This window comes from Notamacropus eugenii, chromosome 7, assembly GCF_028372415.1.
Source record: "Notamacropus eugenii isolate mMacEug1 chromosome 7, mMacEug1.pri_v2, whole genome shotgun sequence".
NCBI classification, from domain to species: Eukaryota; Metazoa; Chordata; class Mammalia; order Diprotodontia; family Macropodidae; genus Notamacropus; species Notamacropus eugenii.
In genome coordinates, this window is record NC_092878.1 from 25,296,448 (window position 1) to 25,320,031 (window position 23,584).

At 38.8% G+C, this 23,584-nt stretch overlaps 1 protein-coding gene across 12 annotated transcripts in view; it reads right to left on the bottom strand.

Moving 5' to 3' along the window:
* FSIP1 (fibrous sheath interacting protein 1) overlaps window positions 1–23,584 on the bottom strand; it is a 267,648-nt gene that overhangs the window by 3,591 nt on the left and 240,473 nt on the right. For all 12 annotated transcript variants that reach the window (XM_072625600.1, XM_072625597.1, XM_072625592.1 and 9 more), the window contains one exon: window positions 8,822–9,326. In XM_072625600.1, coding sequence (XP_072481701.1) covers window positions 8,822–9,326 — 505 coding nt within the window. The remainder of the gene's footprint in view (window positions 1–8,821; window positions 9,327–23,584) is intronic.

Here is a 23,584-nt window from a genome sequence, read left to right on the forward strand (position 1 = left end):
GGTACTCTCTCCACTGCACCCCTAGCTGCCTACGTAGTGATGGATACTTCTAAAATACACATAAAGGTTCGAACAGATCACTGTTCAATTCACACCATTAAATAAGGTTCTAGGGCATGAGTTTGAATGCTAGCTCTGTCCCTTATTCATGATGTGACTTTGCATAGGTCACCCTTAACCTTCTCTGATCCTAAGTTTCCACATCTCCACAATGAGGATGATAATATTTGCCCTGCCAATATAATAGGGTTGTTGTGAAGTTTAAACTTAAGTAAAATACTACAAAAATTATTGGAGAAAGTATCATGTGAAAAATAGATGGTCAGCCAGTCAAGCCAACCTCTACAAAAAAATCTTCCTGAGAAGTACAAATATTAAAAGAGAATTTAAACACTAGCAACATAATAGTTGATGTGTGTGTATACATATACATATATATGTATATATATAGCCCCTTCAGGTTTGTGATGTGTTTTACACAGTCATTATAGCATTTGACAGAAAGAGTTCTTATTGTAGGTATCTATCTCATATGTTTATTAGTCTTAAAACAATGGGAATAAGCACTTTTAAAGTATATAAAAACATCGCAGAGCTTATCTTTTTCTGAGTCAAGTATTGTCTGAGGGAAACGGGTTCAGACTGTTTGAAAGGAAATGGGATTTGAAGTAATTAAAGGCATGGGAGAACCCACTGATGCCCTTGGGAAGGCAATTTGCCTAAATGATACCTAAGCGTCCTCAAGGTATATAGTCTATCTAGAGATGAAGAAAGAACTCTACCAAAGGCAACCACTCAGCTCTGGTGTGTTAAGGATTGCCCAACTAGCAAGCCAAAGATTTTCTCTGTAGAAAACTTCATGAGTAATAGACTCCCACTCCCACTCACTGATAGTCCACACAGCTAATAGATGTACTGCTGATGTACAATAGAAGCTCCCTTTGAGATTTCCAAGTGCAGGGAGTAATGATGTATACCAGTGTACTCACTGAATACTCCTGCACACAGCCTAGAAAACAATTTTCACAGTTCAATGTTTTAGCAAGCAAATGTGAATCATATGGGCCTTCTAATAGCAGAATGCCTAAATTAATCAGATATTCACATAAAACTGCTTGAGTTTAGAGAATTAATTCTATCAAATGACCACAGCAAGGCAGTGATGGCCACGTAGATGACAGGGTTGATGCACACATTGCCAGAGCTAGCTCAGCATTTGGGAGGCTACAAAAGTAAGTGTGGGAGAGAAGAGGCATTAGACTGCCTATCAAACTGAAGGTCTACACAGCCATTGTGCTGACCTCATTATTCTGTGCCTGTGAAACCTGGACAGTCTATCAGCTCCATACTTCCACTTAAATTGTCTTGGAAAGATTCTGAAGATCACATGGCAAGATAAGATACCAGACACTGAGGTCCTTTCTCAAGCTGAACTGCCAAACACACTCGAACTCCACTACAGAGAGAGCAACTTTGAAGGGTTGGCCATGTAGCCTGAATGTCAAACACACATTTGCCTAATACTATTTTACAGAGAACTTGCACAAAGCAAGTGTTCACAAAGAGGTCAGAAGAAGCAGTACAAGAATCCTCTCAAGGTCTCTCTGAAGAACTTTAGTATCAACTGTGAGACATAGGAAATGTATCAAAGAAGGTGCCATGCTCGTGAGCTGAGCTGAATCGCTGTAGCACAAAGGGAACATGAGATGTACAAATTTTGAGACATCTCCATCCCAAAGGTTCAAATGGACTCTTGGTGCCCAATCTGTGGGAGAGTCTCCCAAGTCTGTATGGGATGGACCAGCCATAGCTGAACACTCTGTACCACTGGTCCTTTTCAAGTAAGATGGGAGAACAAAAAATTATTAGACTTTCAACTAAACTGTTAAAAGAAATCAGCAAATAATGAAAGACTTTTTAAATTCCACTTACAAGTTAATAACTTCCAAAGAAAACTGTCTTAGAAATGTGTGCAGTAAAATCTTATATCTAGTACTCATACGATGGAATAGACCAACTTACTAACAATCAAGGGCAATGACATCCCTGTCCTTGACATTCTTAAATCTCTTTTCTATTTGTGAAAAATTCACTCACTCAGTGGGAACTTTGAGACCTATTTCCTTTCCACTGTTTCACTGATACTGTCATGTCTGATACCGAAGCAGCAGGAGAAAGGTGGGGAAGAAAGATATGAAGGTGGTAAATTGGATGGCATTCCTCCGACTTCACAACTCCTCCACTTATCTCCCTTTTCATGCCTTCCTTTTTTCTTTCCCTTTCCCTTTTCTCCCTTCCTCCTTATGCTTAATAAATCCTTCCCTCCTTTCTTCCTTCTTTCCATCCTTTCCCCCTTCCTTCTCTTTCTCCTTTCCCTCCTTTTCTTTGTATCCTTCTTCCTTCCCTTCCTCCCTCCTTCCTTCCCTCTTCCTTCCATTCCTCCCTTCTTCCTTCTTTTTCCTTCCTTTTTTTTCCATCTTTCTTCCTTTTTCCATTCTTCCAAAACATATAGTCTCCAGTCAGAGATTCTGGGCTCACATGAAGCAGGTCTCATCTTGGATATTTGAGCCCAAAATATCAATTCTCTTCCTTTGTCTCACTGTCCATATGGATTAATCTATAAAGATTACCAAGATAAACAGATACAGCTTGTGTCTAAAGTGCCACATTTGTGTGTGGCACTTAATCCTGCACAAGCACTCAACATCTAGTATGGTGACTGAGTATAAGATAGCCTTTATTTCAAGAGAAAATGGATATGATGCTTAAGACTCCCTAAGGAACCCATAGGAAACTAAGAACAATTAAGCATTAAGATAGCCCATCAGCATCTCCCCCTCCTTCTTAGAAAAAAAGTACGAGATTTCATCAGGGCAATGTATGATTGGAAGATAAGATGGGCTGGACATATGACAAGAGTGAAGGACAACCAGTGGCTAACCCTGGTTCTCCACTGGAATCACTGAAATGCCGGAGAAAGTGAGGAAGCCTCCAGTTCATTGGGGAATTTTCCTATGGGGATTTTTATGGGAAGATAGGGTCTTAATGGTTTTAAACTGCATCATCAGAAACATCAAAATCAATGATACAGCAGCTCCACTTGAATCTGACCATGAATGGAATACTGGAATAAGGGCAAGAAAGAAAAAAAATAGACACTGTACAATGTTGAGAAGTCTCTGAACCAAATAAAGAGAGGGAGCAAAGGGGTATTGACTAAAATATCTCAGAAGAAACACAGAAAGGATTCACACATAATAACGTTGTATTTATAGAAAAGAAATTCCTATCCTCCTTTCAAAGGTCCCTGTAATTCAGCATAAGAGTTCATTGAGTAGTGAGTCATCCCTGAGTGTGAAGCTCTATGAATGTGGAGCAGTGAGTACAGAGGTGTCACCAGGGTAAATAAACACTGCACAGGGGTCTGGTTGTTCTTAGGATCTATGTATTGTATTTATGAGTTAACATGGAATTGGGGGAATAAGGATAGTAAAGAAATCTATGTGGGAAACTCCCAGGTGAAGAAACTCCCTCTATGAACACACCTTTGTAACTTAAAAGTCTTAGAAAGAATTGACTAAAGAGGTGGTGTCAAACTCAAAGAAATTCAGGTCACCAAACTCTATCTAAGGATAAAGATCCCCACCAATTACTTAGAAAAACACATAGTAATATTATTTCTTTTTAAATTTATTTTGTGAAATATTTCACAATTAAATGGCTAACAGCATGTATTTGATACCTTTGCTTAGAGCACTTCTGACTTAAGTGACTTGCCCAGGGTCAAACAGCCAATACTTGTGTAAGAAAGACCTTGAACTCAGGTCTTCCCCATTTCAAAGTCAGCTCTCTAACCCTGAGGACACACTGCGTCCAATATGGAAGCTCCCCAAGCCTCAATGCTTCTTATAAAATGAGGATAATAATGTATATACTATTTATTTCATAGAGCTGTTATGAAATAAATGACTGGGCCTCCCTTTCCCACCCAGGCTGGAAGTGCAATGGCCACTCCTGTGCCACACCTCATGGTCTCTCATTAACATGAAATTCACTGCTGGTTCATCCCTCCTCAGGCAGCCTGGTGCTCCTCTTCCCCTGCCCCACCACCCGCACCACCCCAGGAGCTCACAATATTGGTGTCAGACTTAGCACAGACACGCCAGTGACTTAGCACACCGCAGCTCAGAACTCCAGAGCAGAATCAATCTGCTCACTTCAGCCTTACCAGTGTAACTGATTACCACCCATGCCTGGCCTAGGATTACAGCCTTGGAAGAGCTTTGGCTCCTCAAAAATATTGGTAAGATGTTTTCATATAGAGCATATTTTTGTATTAAGTAACTGATTCACAGGGGAATAATTCAATAAAGGAGATCAGTAACAAACCATGCTATATAATGAAAATAAAGGACATGTGACCAAGAGAGTGCCTCATACAAACCAATGCTCAATGGTATTTGTTGTACGAATGAATAATTTTCTTGCTGTTCAGTCATTTCAGTCATGTCCATGTCTGTGTGTGAATCTTCATGACCCCATTTGGTTTTTTTTTTAAAGGAAAAATACCAATTTCAGTTACTTTGGTGCGGATTAGGGCTCTTATAACAGAGGTACTATTCATTCAGTGCTTATGATGAAATAAACCTGAAAATTAAATATAGTCTGTACATAAGCCACATCTATACCATATCATTCCTCACACATACCAGGGATCATCGTAATCATTGAGCATTAGAAATATTTATGGTGTTAGGCGGTCTGAAGTACCTTTTGAAAGAAATGCTCTACCAAATAAAACTAAATAGCTTCTTTCATTATCATTCAACTGTCAGTGCATACTCTGGATCAGCCTGTCAACTTCTACTTAGTAGACACTGACCAGTATAATTCATGTATTTATTTACCTCAAAACTTCATGGCTTTATCATAGTGAGCATTCTCTCCACCAATGAAGATAGCAATCCCACCATGTGTTAGAGCAAAGATTCTTCATTTTTTTTAAAATGTCATTGACCCCACTCCACGTCCTCCCAACACCCTTTGGCAGTCTGGTGAAACCCATTAATCCCATCTCAGAATAATGTCTTCAAATGCATAAAATAAAAGTATCTAAGATCACAAAGGAAATAAGTTATGCTAAAATAAAGGTGCAATTTTTCCCCATGCAAGTTCACAGGCCTCATAATATTTACGAAACCCAGACCCCAGGTTTAGAACCGCCATCTTCAATCATTTTGTTGATTTTCTCAATACCTCTCATAATTCAAGCAGTGATTATCCTTTTAGAGATAAGTTTCTCTGAAATTAATTAGGCTAATCCTGGGATGACAGACATATGATCCATCAGCAAGGCAGTATGATGCTGTGGAATAAGAAATGAATTTGGAATCAGATGACCTGAGTTCGCATATCAGCTCTGCTCTTTAATACCTGTGTGACCCTAGGCAAGTCACGTAACCTTGCTGGGCCTCAGGTTCTCAGTTTCTTTTCCTGTAAAATGATAAGTTTGCACCTTAGGATCTCTGAGATCCTTCTTTATTCTAAATGAATCTTATGACCAGTATGTGAAATCATTCCAATTTAGTAAGACTGGTCTAGACTTTCACCCCAGAGGCACACCCTTCAAGAACACCATTGTTTGATTAGGCATCATAGCAAGACTTCAGTAGACCCACTCATTTATATATAACTAAATTCACATAAAACACATCTAAACAACATGCCTCAGGCACCACTGATGTGACCTACAGGACAAATCCGTGTATCCAATTAGGTAATCTTAATTAATTTCTGCAGTGTGGGAGTTCAAACAATCTCTGTCTCTATAACCAGTTTTGTTTTATTATGGCTTTAAAAAATACTAAATCTGCAATAATTTTAGTGGAGCATTAAGACCAATTATTTCATAGTTTACTTAGTAAATGAAGGAAAGAAAGAGAAAGGAAGGAAGAAGGAAAGAAGGAGGGATAAAGAAAGAAACAAAGAAGGAGAAAGAAAGAGAAAGAAAGAAAAAGAAAATTAGCCTCTCTTTACCTAGTTGAAATGCAAACAATATGCTCCCTCTGCAGCTGGAAAAAGACTTTACAACTTAAAAAAGTCCCTATTTCCCATACACGCTGTCAGTCTATGCACTTCATCAACACCAACACTTATATTTCCATCCAGATTGTGGAGAATAAATGAGAGTTTTATTTCTGGAACATTATTATAAAACTGGGCATCGACTTGAATTCGTTCAAGAAGTATCTAGATAATGTGGTGGAGAGAAGTCTAGTGGACCTGTAGTTAGGAAGGCCTAAGTTCAAATCTAGCCTCAGAGACTTAAAAGGTATGTAGCACTGGGCTAGTCACTTAAACCTCTAACTGCCTCAGTTTCCGCATCTGTAAAATGTGGGTAATAGTAGCACCCGCCTCCTAGGGCTGTTGTGAGGATCAAACGATGTGATATTTGTAAAGTGCTTCACAGATCTTAAAATGTTATATAAATGCTAACCATTATTCACTCATGGGCAGCAAAGTGGTACAATAGGGTACTGATAATCAGGAAGATTCATCTTCCTGAGTTCAAATCTAGCCTTAGATACTTTCTAGCTGTGTGACCCTGGGCAAGTCTCTTTAACTCTGTTTGCCTCAATTTCCTCTTCCATAAAATGAGCTGGAGAAGAAAATGGCAAACCAGTCTAGGATCTCTGCCAAGAAAGCCCCAAATGGGATCATGAAGATTCAGACATAGACATGGACATGACTGAAATGACTGAACAACAAATTCATTCACAGAACAAATACCATTGAGCACTGGTTTGTACAAGGCGCTCTCCTGGTCACCTAGTTATTGGCAGTGGGGCAGAATACAAAGGTAAATAAGAAGGTCCCCAAGGAGCTTCAGTCTAGTAGGAGAGATGATAAGACAAAGACACCAATAACGGTAATAAAAGGCGACATGAGATAAGTAAGTGGCAACTCCACCACGTAGGTTAGACAGAGCCAGCCTTAGAGTCAGGAAAACCTGAGTTCAATGCTGCCTCTCACACGTACTGACTCTGTGACCCAAGACAAAGTCATTTAAGTGCTTGATGCCCCAGGCAACTCTCTAAGACTAGTATATGTTATCAAGAAGGTGCCTATCTGCATTGGTAGAAGAAGTTCCTTTATTGGGAGTTCCAAAGAAATTGCAGGTACAATCCAAAGCATGTGATAATTACCAGGAGGGTGAGACTAGACACTCTTCAAGATCCTCTCTTTCTTTAAGCAGAAGATTACAAGGTTTCAAACTTTGATCATGCTATTCATAGAAACAGAGCAGGAAGAGGAACTGGTTCATGGTCAGAGGAAGTGCAGAGGAGTTGGTTTTGAGATATGTTGGGTCTGAGGTGTAAGCAGGACATCTAAGTGGAAATGTCCTGGAGGCAAGTGGAAGCATAGATCTAGAGCTCAGGATGGAAGAAAAATCAGAGCAGGAGAGAGACTCCATAGAATCTCTAATAACAGCATAAAAGTGATAGCTTTCCCCTCAGAAGTGATCATCAAAACCACAGATGATTTTAAATCAAACAGATAATTTACCCTTCACTCACATTAAAAGTATCTATGATATTTCTGCCTGTATCTATAATATAAAGAAGGCATTAGAATATTACAAATTTTCTAATATTATATGGGTGGATTATATGGGTGGGTGACTGAAGGGTCAAGGAGAATTTTGCATAAATGGGTAGTTAATCTATGAAAATGCAACCCAGTGGATGCCATTTTCTAGTACGTATGTATGGTTTGCTCATTTTATAGTACTCTTCTAAATTCTCACTTTGATAAAATTTTCATTAACAAAAACAAGCCAAAGGCCTGAGAAAATCCATTTTCCTAAATAGTTAGCTGGCTTCAAACTCCCTCTTGTGAAACTGACTTTTTTTTTAGATTGACCTAATTAATTATGATTAAAACTGATAGTAGCTCATGACTACCAAACTCATCCTATGTAATGAAAGGATAAGAATTTTATAGAACTCTGAAATCAAGGTTGTGGGTTACCTAAAAGGCAATGGAAAGATTCCTGATGAGTATAAGGAAGCTGCAACATGTTTTTAATGATGACTTATTTTCAAGAAATACTAGAAGGGTTATCATTGAGGAGATATGTTATTTTATGGGTGAAACTTGTACCTGTTTTTTCCATTATAAGATGTAAATTCCTTGAGAACAGGGACAATTTTTGTTTTTATCTTTGTATCCTCAGTTCCTATGTATAGTACAGGCATAATAACTATTTGATGATTGATTGATTGATTGATTGAGTAAAGGTCTTATTGGAAGAGGAGATAGGCTGGTTATGTCTTGGGAGTGATGACAGAAGAATTGATCCAAGTGTTGCACTGCTCCTGATAAAATCTACAAAGACCTAAAGGGACGCAATCCAGAAAGGATATTGGGTAGATTCTCTGTTCAGGCAACATAGGAGAATCTGCACAAGATTCTCAAAGGGTAAGAAAGAAGGGGATGAGCTGAATCAGAGAGTGTAAGAATTAGAAAGGAGCTCAGAGGAGCTCCAAGCCACATATGAAAGAATATTTCCTATATCAATGGACATAGATGGCAAATCATGGAAATACTGAAGAACTTTGGTAAGGTTTAGTCATTTGCAAAAATAGCTCCTCATCTTACCTTTGAAAAGGTACAAACCTTTGGAAGGATGGATTTTGGAATGGTATAGAGATTTGTAAATTAGCTCCTCATTTCACCTTTGGATTAGAGCAAACCCTTGGAGTGAACCAACTTAGTCATAATCTTCACCTTTCTAGGGCTTATCTTCTCTAAGACTTACCAGGCTTTGATGGACTTTCAGAGGAACAATCAATCAGTTTCAGATGCTCGTCTTCAGATGATGGACCACTGTCTGCACCAACACAGTATAAAGGATCATCCAAGAAAGAAGGCCTCTTCAGCCTTCCGATGCCGAGGGTTTTTGACATAAAGTAACCTTCTATGTCACTAGTAGCTACATCCCCTGAAGGCCTACTACTCCCTTCTTCCTCTGTCTCAGGGACCAAAAATTCTTCTATGTGATGTTGGCCACCCAACGCTTTGGTAAGGTAATAGCCAGGTGTTTCACATTCTCTCTTTTCAAGGATACCATCATTCTCAACCTCAGGACCGCTGAGATCTGGTGACATATTTAGCAACTGAGAGGTGAAGGATATGGAAGGCTGGATGGATTCAGCCTGTATTCCATCAGCATCTCTGCTCTCCTTTTCCGATTTCTGTTCTAATATGCATTTCTCTAGAAGAGTTTTTAGCTGCTCTCCAGAGAGGATTTGGGGTGTTTTCACCTGAGGAAATAAATAAAGAACATAGTCACTAAACCAGAGTATTGGTTGAGTGCCTTTAAAGGGCCAATATTGTGCTAAGTGCAAAGAAGGATATGAGAGGAATGAAGATAGTGCCCATCTTTTAGGGGTCCAGATCCCTGATTTTATTGGCACTAGAAACTCTTGGTGTGAAAACTCCCTTTACCATAAAGACTACTAACTCCTCTGCAATTCAAGAGCATTGCTTGGAACACTGAGAGGTTAATTGGCTTTTCCATGGTAACACAATGCATCAGGAGAAAGACTTGGACCCAGGTCTTCCTCACCTCAAGACCAGTCCTCTATAGGAGAATAACATAATCTTAGGTCTAAGAAAGGACAACTCATCCAAACAGATTAGATGAACTCTCAGCTGTACCCCTATCTTGTCAAATGCTGAATCTGAAGTTATCTTTTCATTGCTATCATCAAGTATCTCTCTGAGACAGCTAGGAGGCACAGTGGTTAGAGTGCTGGGAGTGGAGTCAGGAAGACTTGGGTTCAAATTCAGCCTCAGACACTTATGTGGCCCTGGGCAAGTCATTAAATTGCTGTCAGCCCCAATTTCCTCGGTTGTAAAATGGGAATAATCATATTGACTACAGGTTTTTGAAAAAGGATTTCTCTGTTGCTGCTGGACTTTGTTAATATATAGAATATGCTGATATAAAGAAATCCTGATGACTTATGGAGTTTATTTTATATCCTGCAACTTTGCTAAAGTTGTTAGTTATTTTGAGTAGTTTCTTTAGCTGATTCTCTAGGATTTTCTAAGTATGCCATCATGTCATCTGCAAAGACTGATAGTTTTGTTTCCTCATTTCCTATCCTAATTCTTTCCATTTCTTTCTCTTCTCTTATTGCTCTACCTAACATATGTAGTACATAATAGTAGTGATAATGGGCATCCCCACTTCACCCCTGATTTATTGAGAAGCTTATCCAAATGGGAATAATTATATACCTGAGAGGATTGTAAGGATCAAATGAGATAATCTCTGTAGAGTGTTAGTATAGTGCCTGGAAGATGGTAGAAATGATTGCTTTTTTCCTTCCTTTTTCCCTTCCTTCCTCCAGTCCTGGGCTTTGACACTGTTGCCTTTCCTGGCAATGGATACCCCTTTCCCCAATCTTGTCCACTGCAGTCCAACATAGTCAGTTCAAATGTACAATAAAATTTGCATAACAATGTGAGAAAAACTACAGGATGGAAATGACATACAGTAGAGGTAAATTATTGCCAGTTTCACATTATTCAGTTGGCTTGATTCAGATTTAGAAAATAAAACAGCCCAGTCAAGGTGATCTCTGTTCTCCCTCTCCTTCTTAGATCCTGAGGCTTTTCACTGGGGTTATGGTTCTTTCTACATCTACCATTTCAACATTCTAACCCAAGGCCAAGTCATTGCGTTTGGTTTGCTTTAAGTCTCTGAAGGAGCAAAGTCTTTTATTGCTTTCTGTACCTCAAATCATCCCTTTTTGTCTTCCACTCAAAACTTTTATGCAGTGCAGCCATTTCCCTTACCAGCTTAGCCAGTCATCCCTGTCATCTCCACCTAAAATGTAGGCCTATCCAACTTATAAGACATCTGGGATTCCTTAAGGTGGACCCACTCAGCAGTGGAAGGGCTTCTTGGAGGGTCCTAGACTACCTGTTAAGAGGACAAACTTTTCATGGAAGGAAGACATTGTTAGGGTAAATTTACTCTCCTTAAAAGTTTACTCCTAATGCTTCCAACCTCATCAACTCCTTTGTCTATTCTTTCTTGACCAAGTCTCTACTTATTCTCTTACTTACAGCATTTACCAGCTTTGGCAAGGAACCAATTTCCACCTTCCTCTGTCCCTGATTGTCTTTTCTCTGGATTTAACATCTAACCTTGATCTTGACATCTGACTTACTTGACCAAGCATCCACCCAAATGCTCCAATTATAGCCTGCTGCTTCATCTGTTTTCAAATTCCCTAAACCTCAGTCACGTTCCTGAATAAGAATCATCAATATCTGCTGGCCTGGCTCTATCTATTCCATCTTATCAGGAAAATCCTCTGCTTATTCCAAGGTATTTATGGTTTCTAGGTAGGATTATGATCAGATAACAGTTGGTTTTGAATATCAAGGATTGGAGGGAGGTAATCTTGGATATCAAGGGGCTACAGAGCAGTCAGTATTCAATAAGTGTTCTTGTAAGGGGTATGGACAGTGCCTAGCACTCACTAGGTGCTCAAATGTTGGCTAAATGAATTGATGAAATATAATGGAAGGAGTAATAGAAGAACAGCATTGAGACTTATTGATCCATGTCTTATAGTCTAACTCGTCATCAACTCGTTGCCCAAGCAATGATCCCTAATAGCCAGAAATACCTCTTACATCATCCCAGATCTGTTTTATAAGAGCAGGGTATGCCAATAAAGAAATGCATCATGGGGTTTATGCCAATCTATTTTTCTTCCCTTGGAGGACAGTGAGAGAGTCTAATGACGCCCCCTCCCCCCCCCAGCCACACACACACACACACACACACACACACACACACACACACACACACACACACACACAGCTCGTAACAATCTTGAAAAGTAGGCAGGACATAGAGAAAAGACTAGTGGCTGTGAGTCAGGAGTCTTTAATGCTAGTCTTAGCTCCATTCATTTGCAGAGTAACCTTGGACAAGTCATTTAACTTTTCTGATATTCTTCATTGATAAAGACTAAACGATCTTGAAGAGTCCTTTTTAAGCTCTAAAACATTTATGTTACTATTGGTAAAGCTGGATCCTTTACCCTTGCATACCTAGAGGTTTATACTACATTAGAGTGTAAACTCCTTGAGGGTAGGGTTTATTTCACTTTTATATTTGTATCCCAAATGTTTATCATATTACATCGTAGGTGTGTAAATAAATACTTGTTGAATACTTAGAGGTTTTGTGAGTTGGCACAATCTGAGGTTACCTGAACATCTTAAGAGGCTAAAGGAAAAAATATGTTGTCTTGACCTTGCTGCTCTGAAAGCAAGGGGATTCACTTAGCTTTCACTGAAGTTTCAGGAAAATAGAACTTGGACACCCCCAAATCCCCTCCCATGTCATAAAACCAAAGTTTCCCAATCACTAAGGGGTCTAAATCATTTGATTTATGACTTATTGCCAAGGCAATCAGGTCTATATCTTTGACTCACATAATTGGAAAGTTACTATCATAAAACACAAAGTGTAATCTTTTTGTTTGATATGATATTATATCATTTTTTGGCCAGCACTTGAATCCCTGAAGTCCCACCCTGACAAACTGACACTATCACCAGTTGGTTAGTAATGGGAAATTAAGCCAATGGTAATAAAGGGTGGAAAGTCAGAGTCTTGAATGATTAACACACAGAGAGAGTAATGTGTAAATAGCCTTAAGTAATATCAAATCCAGTTTCAAATCAAACAACCAAGGTGCACTTCCAATTCTGCATAATTACTAGGAGTGGGCTTTACAATTTGCTTGTTGTGACAACGGATGTTGTCACTAACATCTAAGAATTGGTGACGCTATAATAGTCATAAGGTCATCACTCCCAGGTATCAAAGTGTTAACCATAAAATCATTAACTGTTCAAAGGAAATGTCAGAATTTTATGTTCAACAATTGTTGGTCAAAAATTTTCTATAGTAAACCAAAAACTGGAAAAGAACCACTAAAATCTATTTTCTCTTTTAAGTGTGTGGAATTTTGACATGTCTCCAATCACTAAAGAGAAACAGAGAGAGAGAGAGAGAGAGAGAGAGAGAGAGAGAGAGAGAGAGAGAGAGAGAGAGAGAACTAGATTGATTAAAAATTAAAAGATACATGAACTCTATCATCAAACAGAATTACAAAATTCTGGAAATTCATCTAATGTAAAGCTGTTCTGATTTGCTTGCAGAGCAGAAACATATTTTCTCCTTCAGAAGAGACTAGTGATGTGCAGTCTATGACTGCCATTAGCCCAGCAAGTCATGGCACTCAACTTGAAAGTCCCCAGAGCCTGGTGGACACAAAGTGGATTACTTTATGTTAATAGAGCCAGTTCTTTGGGTTCAAAATTCCAGGACACAAGATGCTCCTTTAATCTATTTCCAGTATTCTTTTCTTCTACTCATCTCAATCCCATTTCTATGCCATTCTCCCACTTCTCACACTCATGCTGAGATGAAAGAAGCACCATAAGTCAAAGGCAGCTGTCACTGGCACCCAGGTACCAAAAATGGCAGTATTTGCTGTGAGACTGAAATGAGCATTTCATCAAGTCATGTTCTGCTATTTTAAGTCATGGAAATTTGACATCTGGAGCTGCACTTCTACATGTTGTCCCTTGTACTCCATCAACTTAACCAAAGAAACTTCATTATACTTCAACTCCATCAATCTGACTAAATAGTAACTCAAATGCTGTGGGAAGGGAAAGAAGAGGAGCCTTCATTTAGCATTAAATTCTAATTTGAGGTTGCAAAGCAATAGTGATAAGTTGATTACAAACGATAGTGATGTTTCAGAGTTTGAGAGGCCATCTCTAAGAAGTTAGTTTCAGACTGCACAATAATTCTTGAAGAGAAACCAATATCCTGAATTGTGCTTAGACTTGAGAAAGTGGTGAGTATACACTATGGAGCATTACCCAGTATAGGACAAGTGGTCCGGACTTGTAAATGGCTACTGCCAGACATGGATAATATATTGTTTGGTTTTATAGGTTGAGGGTTTTTTGCTTGTTTATTACAAGGGGAATGGAGAGGGGTGCATTTCAAAGCAAAAGTGAAGCAAAAATAAAAGATACCAAAAATATGAAATTTTTTAAAAGAACTTGAGTATGCTAGAGCTTATAGCCAGGCTTCTTAGAACAAAGTTATGATGAATATTCTTTGTCAATGGACTATCCAAGCAAGCAAATGATAAAAATGGGTAATGGGCAGCAGAAGCAACATGGAAATCAATTATGATTTCATGCAGAAGGTTAACCAATATAATTATAATAAAGAGAGCAAGTGTTCAGAAAGAACTTTAATCAGTAAACCTTTTACTCACTTGCCAAAGAGAGATGGCAGCCAACAGCAATGCTGGTGTAGAACATAAATTCATTTGTAAAATCCTACTGAGGATGATGGATGATTATGATAAGTATCATTGTGTGTGTGTGTGTGTGTGTGTGTGTGTATTTGTCCTTCGTTGCCAAAGAAGACCATGCCATCAGAGAAATGATGACATGACTTGCACTTGACTTTGTTTTGAGTGAGGGAGGGCTATACAAGTCAGCAGCCTCACTTCTCCTCCAGAGCCATCTGAATCCAGTGACCAGATATTCATCAGGATGACTGGAGATGACCCAGGATGAGGCAATTGGGGTTAAGTGACTTGCCCAAGGTCACACAGCTAGTGAGTGTGAAGTATCTGATTTGAGATTTGAACTCAGGTCCTCCTGACTTCTGCACTGGTGCTCTATCCACTGCACCATGTAGCTGCCCCAAGTATCATTGTATAAAGCAGAGGAAGACAATGGAGAGTTAAATCAGTTTGAAAAAAATTTGGTAAGGTCTAATTAAGTAAAATTATTCCAAAGATTTTTTACTGATAAAAATAGAAGAGCCAGAAACAGAATTAAAAAGGAAACAATCAGCAAAGATGTTTATAACAGATTATTTTCACCACAAATGACAGTGGAGCCACCGCAATCCAACTCTAACACTACAATCTAACACCACAACCAGGGGAAACAGAGATGTTACTAAAGAGAACAAAGACTTGGGGAAAGCGTGAAGATGAACCAAATGGATACAGAACACATCCATGCTGAAACTCACCCAGTTTTAGGAGGGATTGAGAAACTGATATGTTAGGTATCTGAACAGAGGAAGACAGCACGGGGGAAAGAATCTTAGAATTTATTAAGACTTTAAAAAGACAATCACAAACATCAGTGACTACCACCCTATATAACTGCTTTCCTGTCTATACACAATCACCTTACATGAGTTGAGGGGATACTTGATGAAGGGTACAGACAAGTGACAGTGGGCCATGTCATTATCATCTCCCAACTGACTGAAAGGCAGAGGATACAAAATTCCATCGCGTTTATTATTCGTTGATAATGAAAAAAGGATTTTATTTGATAGAGTAAAATGTTCCCTTAAAGCAGACCTACACAACCTGTGGCTTTCAGGATTTCAGGAGACCCGTGAAAAATATGGAGGAAAACAACCTTTATATGCAGAGGAAATCCTTTGGCAGGGCACCAGTTTTGCAGGGCTGCCTTAAAGGAAGTCTTTCAACAAGGTGTCTCCTATCTATATAGAGTTACAGAAGTCCTTATAAATGCCCATTTGCATTGACAAATCGGGTACCCCCCAGGATTGGCTACATCTTACCCATAGTCTCTTAGGAGTACCTCTGAAGAATTACGGGTATCTTTTCAATGCCATGTGCTTGAGTTCCCACTCTGGTGTGTTTTCCCTAATATGAATTGCCAGTTATAGTTATATCAGTGATTATATAATCAATGATTATCAGTGACCTTTGCTTGGTGCCCCCAGTAACATGCAACCAATTAATACCAATTAAACACCAATTAGCATTTAGAACAGGGATAGATTTACTGAGAAGATACAGGAAAACATAAATACAAACACAGCAGGTAGGGGAATGGGTAGATATTATTCTAGCTTCTATCACCTTGATTCGTGGAGAGAATGAGATCAGATTTAAAGTAGTTGCTACATCCCATTATATTTACTTCCACATGTAGCAAACCCAATGGACAAAACTTCTTTTGCTTGTGGAAAGCAGGATCTCATTTTGGATCCGCTGGTGGAAGGGTCAAACAGGTTGTGGAGGCCTTCGCTCCTCCCCAGACTCAGCCTCCCACAACTTTTAACACAGATTCCAGTTTGTTGACCCCTGGTACTCTCTCAGCCTTTCAAAGCTCACAAATTTGTAGCCTGATCCATTCCATCTCAAATACTCCTTCTGCTATGTTAGGAAAAAATAGACTCAAGAGGGAAGGAAGTAATAGCAAGTCAGCTTGCTCATGGCTTCATGCCAACCTAGGTGGGGAGTGCAGGCCCCCACCTCAGTTCTCTCTTCCCGTCTAGAAGGTTACAGCAGTCCTTGCTTTCTCATTTGAACATGGCCAAGGGGTAACGGAATAAGGCCAAATGATTAGAATCTTTTATATGCAAACTCAGTTCCAACTCAGATGCCAATCAAAACATCTCTCCTCACCACATGGTAAGCAGACTGGAAAGTCACAAAATACCTACATATGTTCTGAAAATCCTATGACTGAGCATTTTCCATATGCTTTTAAGAGCTGGGATCTCATTCACCAATCCTTTATTACACAGATATTAAAATTATTCAACCTTCCAAAGACGTAAAAACAAATAATCTTTTTCAAAGATCTGCTGATCATAAACATCAGGCAAGGTTTAAAAACAGGGAGATTTGTGTTCACCAAAGATATCTGCCACTGTGATGGAGAACATAAGTTCAAAATGAAGAGGATGGTGAGGTCCTACAGTTGCTCCTTTCTATGCATGACTTGGTGCTAACTGTATCAAGTCTCAGGAAACGTCAAAGTCTCCAGGAAGATATGCATAACCACTGAGAAGAATGTAACCTGACTATCCACACAAGAAAGACCAAATAGATGAAGGATTTCTATTACCCACATTATGATACATATTTGAAATACTATAGAAATTGTCCATCAGTACAGGTATCTAAATCACACATTATGAATGGACAATGAATTGGACCCAGTATTAAATATGAAGAGGAGAGCAACCTGATTGCCTTTCAGAACTAGAAAAACTCCTTTAATTATCTACGATCTTAAGGTCAGTTCTCAACCAGTCCCATTCCTACAATCCACTTTCTTAAGTGAGTATCTAGCTACAAAAGCAGAAATGCCAAGATGATCAGCTGGTCTTTTGGTGGCTAGCTTAGGTAGTAGCAGCAGAATCTTCTCAGGTTAGTCTACCACATGTCAGTCAATACTCTTTCTCATGAGAACTTCTCTTTCCTTGCCATGCCAGTAACTACAGTATGGGCAGTTAAGTGTTACAGAAAATTGAGCACTGAGTTTAGAATCAGGAAGGCTCATCTTTATGAGTTCAAATCTGTCCTCAGACACATCAGCTGTGTGACCCTGGGTAAGTCACTTCACCTGTTTGTCTCAGTTTCCTCATCTGTAAAATGAGCTGCAGAAGAAAATGGCAAACCATTCCAATATCTTTGCCAAGAAAACCCCAAATAGGGTCACGAAGAGTCTGACACAATTGAGAGATGACAGAGCAACTGAAGTACAGTAATGGCTGGTTGCTAAGGTATTAATAGTAGCTGTCAGAATCTGGGATCAAGTCAGTTTAAGAAAAAAAGTAAGATGTGAATCTTAATATAGACTCTTAAAAAAGAGAAAACCATTCAAATGTCATTTTTTTAGCAAAAGTTGAATTTAGACATTATCATATTCAGTAAAAATATTCAGCACTTTAAAGAGCCAGCTTTTATCTTTACTCAGAGTAATCAGTTCCAGTACCTAAGACCAGCTTTCAGAATACCTACTGGGATGCTGGTGATATTTGTCTTAGATCATTTCTACTTTCTCCTTTAGGATTCTTTCTCCCTCCCAACCTAGCCACTCTCAATATAGTTCTTAGGTGCCCTATACCTTTATACTACCCCCTTTTCCTCCAGGATCTGAGTCCCTCAAATATCACCCCACTGCTGGGGAGCTGTGACTGAATGGGGATGACTGGAAGATAATGAAATGATGAGTATGCAAACTTCCCAGCACTATCAGCTACAAATCATTCCTGACTTTGATTCCTTGACTCTTCTCCTTTTGTCCTGGATATTTGTCCTTGTTCAAATAATTTAAGCCAGTCCTATGATTTCCACTAAGCTCATCTGTGGGCTATTTGGATTTTTAACCAGTTTCTGGTTCAAACTATCTGGATCTCCCTTGTTAGACTTAGCTTTGGCACCATTGTTCTCCCCATCCACTCCACCCACCCCAACACACACATACAGACAAATACACACACACACACAAGCTATCTCTAATTTCCCTCAAAATATAATTCCTTGCATAATGTGGCTCTTTGAAAGATTTATCCTTTGATTTATCAGCCAACTACAGCATGTTAAACTCCAAGACTATCTTTAGGTCAACTGGTCTTCTATCAGAATGTCTCTATTTCAAGTCCCTTTCCTTGAATCCAATTCTCTACGGCTGGCTAATTTGAAAAACTGGACTGTGCTAAATGTAAATGGTAAATATATAACTGCTTCAAGTAACATTTCAGCAGAATCCTTCTTGAGACACGATGACAACCTAAAGAAAGGAAAGACATTTAAGTACTATAACACACTAGTATGGAGATATTAGCAACATGACCTTCGCTGAACATGTCACAGAGGTCACCATTTACTCTACATATGAATAACATGGACCAGACATAATATTAACAAGTCATATTTTCTCTTGGGAGTAAATTTAGAGCTTTTAGTTTTAATAGTCAAATTGCCAAGAAAGGAGAGATTTTACTCTAAAAGGGGCTGAACACGTTCTAGTTTTAGACTAATGCTGCTAATTGTTTGGTCTAAGTTTATATGAATGTATAATATCCAATTACCCTGTACAGTACATATAGTACAACTTAAGTAAACATGAAACTTGCTATTGCCATTGCCGCCCAGGGAGCTGTCCTTTTAGATCTGCTCATCTGAAATCTAAGTCATACTATAGTCAATTGAAAGAAGATATGCAGAGAATATTCCATGATATGCTATGGCTGGTTCTTCTCTCTCCTGGGTACCATAGAGAGCATGAATACCAGTAATAATGGTTAAGCAAAAAGGGACAGATTTTGGTAATACTGTCCACACAAATCAAATAAAGTCAACCCATTGGCAGAGAATATATGGGCAAGGTAGCCTCATGTCATATTTTACAGGACTTTGACCTGGAGAAGATAGTCATTCTCTTCACCATATGAACAAGGGATACTCAACCCAGGATCCACTACAGAGAAAACTGTTCAACAGATAAGATGAATCCTTCTGAACCCACTCTCGTTTTCTGTTAGGAGCTTCTCTGTCTCTTTTGGAGTAGACTTGTTAAAATGTTCAGTTACCTCATGCCTCCTGGGCACCCCAGAATGGGGCCCCATCTAAGCCTAGACTTATACTCCAGAAAAAGGAACTTTTTTGTTTCTCAGGGTCCCATCCTCTCTAACATGAAGGCCTGATAAAGGATTAGCAATAAACATACGATAAATATACATCTAATATCTATGGGGGCCTATAAGGTACAAGTAATAAGATAAGGCCTCTTCTTTCAAGGATGCTAGATTTGGGCAGAAAAGGTCCTCAAAGACCAGCTGGTCTGCTTCTTTTATTTTACAGATGAGAAACTAAGGCCCACAGGTCACACAGGTACTAAGTGGCAGATCCAGCCCTTAGCTCCAAACCCAACCTCTTTTCTAACAGACCATGCTGTAAGTTGATGAGGTAGTAGAAGATAGAAGACAGATATACATATAACTATAATCCAAGATAAAACATTTTCACCTAGGCCTCTCATCATTCCTAACTTGGTGAAGGTTCAGTCGAAGTGCCAACACCTACAAGAGGTCTATCCTGATCCTCCCAGTTGTTGCCTTCCTCCTCACTTCAGGAAATGACCCTAGTTTAAGTGTTATCTGTATTGAATCCCCCCAAGAGAATGTAAGAACCTTGAAGGTGGAGACCAATATAGCCTAGTACCTCAATAAATGCTTACTGAATGATTGAATGTGTATATAACAAAGGTACAATGAAAATGCTATGAGAATTCAGAGGAACTAGAGATCACTTCTAGTCAGGGGAAGCTCAGGGAAGGTTGAAAGAAGGAGGTAGCATGAGCTACTGAACCAAGTAAATCCATCCTGGCTAATGTGAGCCTAGTCAATAGAGTTAATAACCCCTTAATTGGAAAGAAGTTTTATTGTTTGACCTTTTAAAGGTCAAACCCAAAGACCAAGTGAAATAGATAATGTGAAATCAATTCACTGATTCCACAAGATTATGGGGAACTATGAGTAGGCCAGTAGAGAAGAGAGCAGCTGCAAAGGAAAGGGTCCTTCTGGTGTTTTTCAGTCACATTGTTCAGGTGGCTTAACTCAGGTCCAAAGGTACTCCCTTTACCCAAAAACACTAGAGGCTGAGTGCCAACTATAAAGTTTAGTTTGGATGTCTGGTTCTAAGTGGACTATTCCTCTTCACTCTTAGCTGCAATCCCCACACAGAAATAAAATCTGCTTTCCCACTCACTTACAGTCCTTAACATATTTTATATTTATTTTTGAAAATCTGCTTATGCTATAAAGAAAATCCCTAGAGCCAGGGCAGAAAAAAGATCCTCCCCTAACAACAAGCAAATGCCCACAAATAAAGCACCCCCTCCCAATTCTAACATTCTTAATGTTAGTATTGGCAATTTTGAGACTTTCAACTGCTGAAAGAAATTTCAGCATCTGCACTAGATGGTGGTGCTGAGTCATTTATTTAGAATGGGATATGGATTGTATAAAGTCTAACAAGTTGGGCCACTTTCTTTTTTTTTTTTTTTTTTTGGTCAATAGCAGCATGACAAAAAAGTAGATGAAGGAAGAAACAGAAAGATAGCACTGGGAGCTCCAAATCTTTTCATCCTCTGATTGTTTAACATAGGAAACACTCCTCAAGAAGTCAGTCAGATCTAATAAGTATACTTGGGTTTCTTTTAACTGAATTTTAATTACTTCTTTTGGTTTTCAATATACTGTGTAAAAATGCTAAATTCCCCACAATCATTTGCTGACTCCGAAACTAAAATAAAGTTAATAGACTGAAAGGTATTTTTTGATCTTCAAATGTATTCATAAAAATGAAATAAAAATCAGAAGCAGGATAAATGAACTGAGATGTACACTTAAATCAGTTGGACATCGCATTTATTTTGGGCACTGAATTATAAGTATTAGAATTAGTTACTGTATAGGCTGTATCTATGTAACTTTGCAAAATAATTAAATCCAGTAGGGGAAGAAAATAATCTACAGGATTATTTGCCTGAATCAATTTGGTCGTTTCACAAAATTGACTGGCTTTTTTTTCTTAATGACCAGTTGGACTGGACGCTCTGTTTATACACAAGCTTTATTCTGAGTCCATTAATGTAGACTATTAATTACCATATTATAAATAACAAGCTACAATTGAAACCAACAAATGTAAATGTTTCAAACTGCTTAGCTAACTAATTGCCTCCATCAGTCTGTTCATTTGCAGAATAATTGGACATGTAAATATTAAGGTCTGACCTGAAGTCACAATGTTTCAAGAACCATGTCTTAATTATCTTTGTCTCTCCCGCAGAGCTTGCAATAGAAAATTAACAGCAGGTTACACAATGAATGAGTGTATTCCAATTCATTTAAATGTCTAAGAAGCAAGGTTTCTATCTATAAGCTAGAGGGACATATGTCATGTGTTAGTTTCATTATATTTTTAAGGATCCAAAACCCAGAGTAGTTGGCACATTTTTTAAAACTCTGTGATTTAGTTGATAATGGGAATTCCTGGTTAGGAAATTCCTTCTCTCAAGGTACGTCTACAATTGCTATGTCATTTATGGACTTAGACAGTTGCCTGGACGTTGAGAGCTTTAAATGACGTCATACAACCGGTGTGGTTAGAGTCAGGACCTGAATTCAGTTCTCCCTAGCTCAAGGCCTGCCCTCTATTTGCTCCCTCTCCAGTTACCCCATATATCAAGCAATGCTGCAATTTAAAAACATTTATTGCATGTGGTCTTTTAACTTCCCATTATCCATATGTAGTGGTGCTATCTGCAGAATTTTATTGACAACGAAATCACTGTACAAAAGCACGTTTCTATGACTTGTATTAAGAGCAACCCAGGGAATGCAAGATTTGATAGGGTATAAAAGTGACATTTCCAGGAGGCTTAAATATATACTGCCCTGTCAGTGAACAGCTCTTAAAGCAAGCATCCTTGTAAAAAGAGAACTTCTGTGAGACTATCAGAAAATATCACATTTAGGGCTAAGATGTAGAGAACCCGACTTGAGGAGAGCAAAACAGAAAGAATCTTGCAAAAGTTTCCTTTACACTGGGTGGTAGGACAAGGAGAAAAGCATTTCTTGGATTTAACTGAAAGAAAAAGCAAATTGTTGCTTCAGGTGTGAGAGCTCCTGCAGCTCTAGGGAATCTGGAAATAATCTTGAAACCTCATCTTTTTTTTTTCCACTTCTCAAAAAGCTGATTCAGAAAAGAGAATCTAAAATATTTGGTTGCTGCTGTCCTCTGAAAGTTTTTAAATTCCACCTGGGCTGACTGACAGGAATATTTACTACCTGTTCCTACTCACATGTGCATCAAAAAGAGAGAAGCAGATTCTTGGGGTAACTGGATACCCTCCTTCCCTTGAAAACATGTTTGCTACTTGAATTCATCTTCTATATAAGGGTCACTAACAAGAACAGCAATGGGTAATTCAGGGCTTCATTAAAACCAGAATATTCAGACAGAACCAAAGTGAAAAACAGCCAGGACAGTTTCTAAGAGAGGAAGAGGATTTGGGCCCTGACTGCTTTCCTGACTGCCCCACTCCTAAATCTTCTTTCGAGTATTGCCAGGGAGTTGCCTCTTTCTTGGATGGGAAAAGCAAGTATATTTGACAGAGGACCATTAGGCTGGAATTTCCTTACACTTATTAATAGTTCTCCCCACAGTAGCATTCTCTGAGATGAATAAGGTCAGAGTGGACAAAACGTCCCCTCTGCTTCCTCCTTCTTTAACTTGTCTAATCTGGCAACACACAGATGATTTAATCCGACACAACCCACAATTGCCAAATACCACCCCCACAAACACTACCACTGCCATATAAACCACAAAGTGTCACAAACTTTCCTGTGTAGAAGTAACATGTGTTGGAAACCATTATTTTTATAATAAAGCTATTGAAATGATATCATGAATATACTTTAATCCCATTTGATTCCACCAAATAAACTGAGTCACAAATTAAATACTTCCCTACTAGGAATACTCAGACACTACAGGAAGAGCTGTTGGTGGGGCAATGTATGCTCGTAATGAGTATTAAGGGGCATTTGGTGATTTTAGGTAGGCTTTCTAATCATTAGAAGGGGCATTTCTCC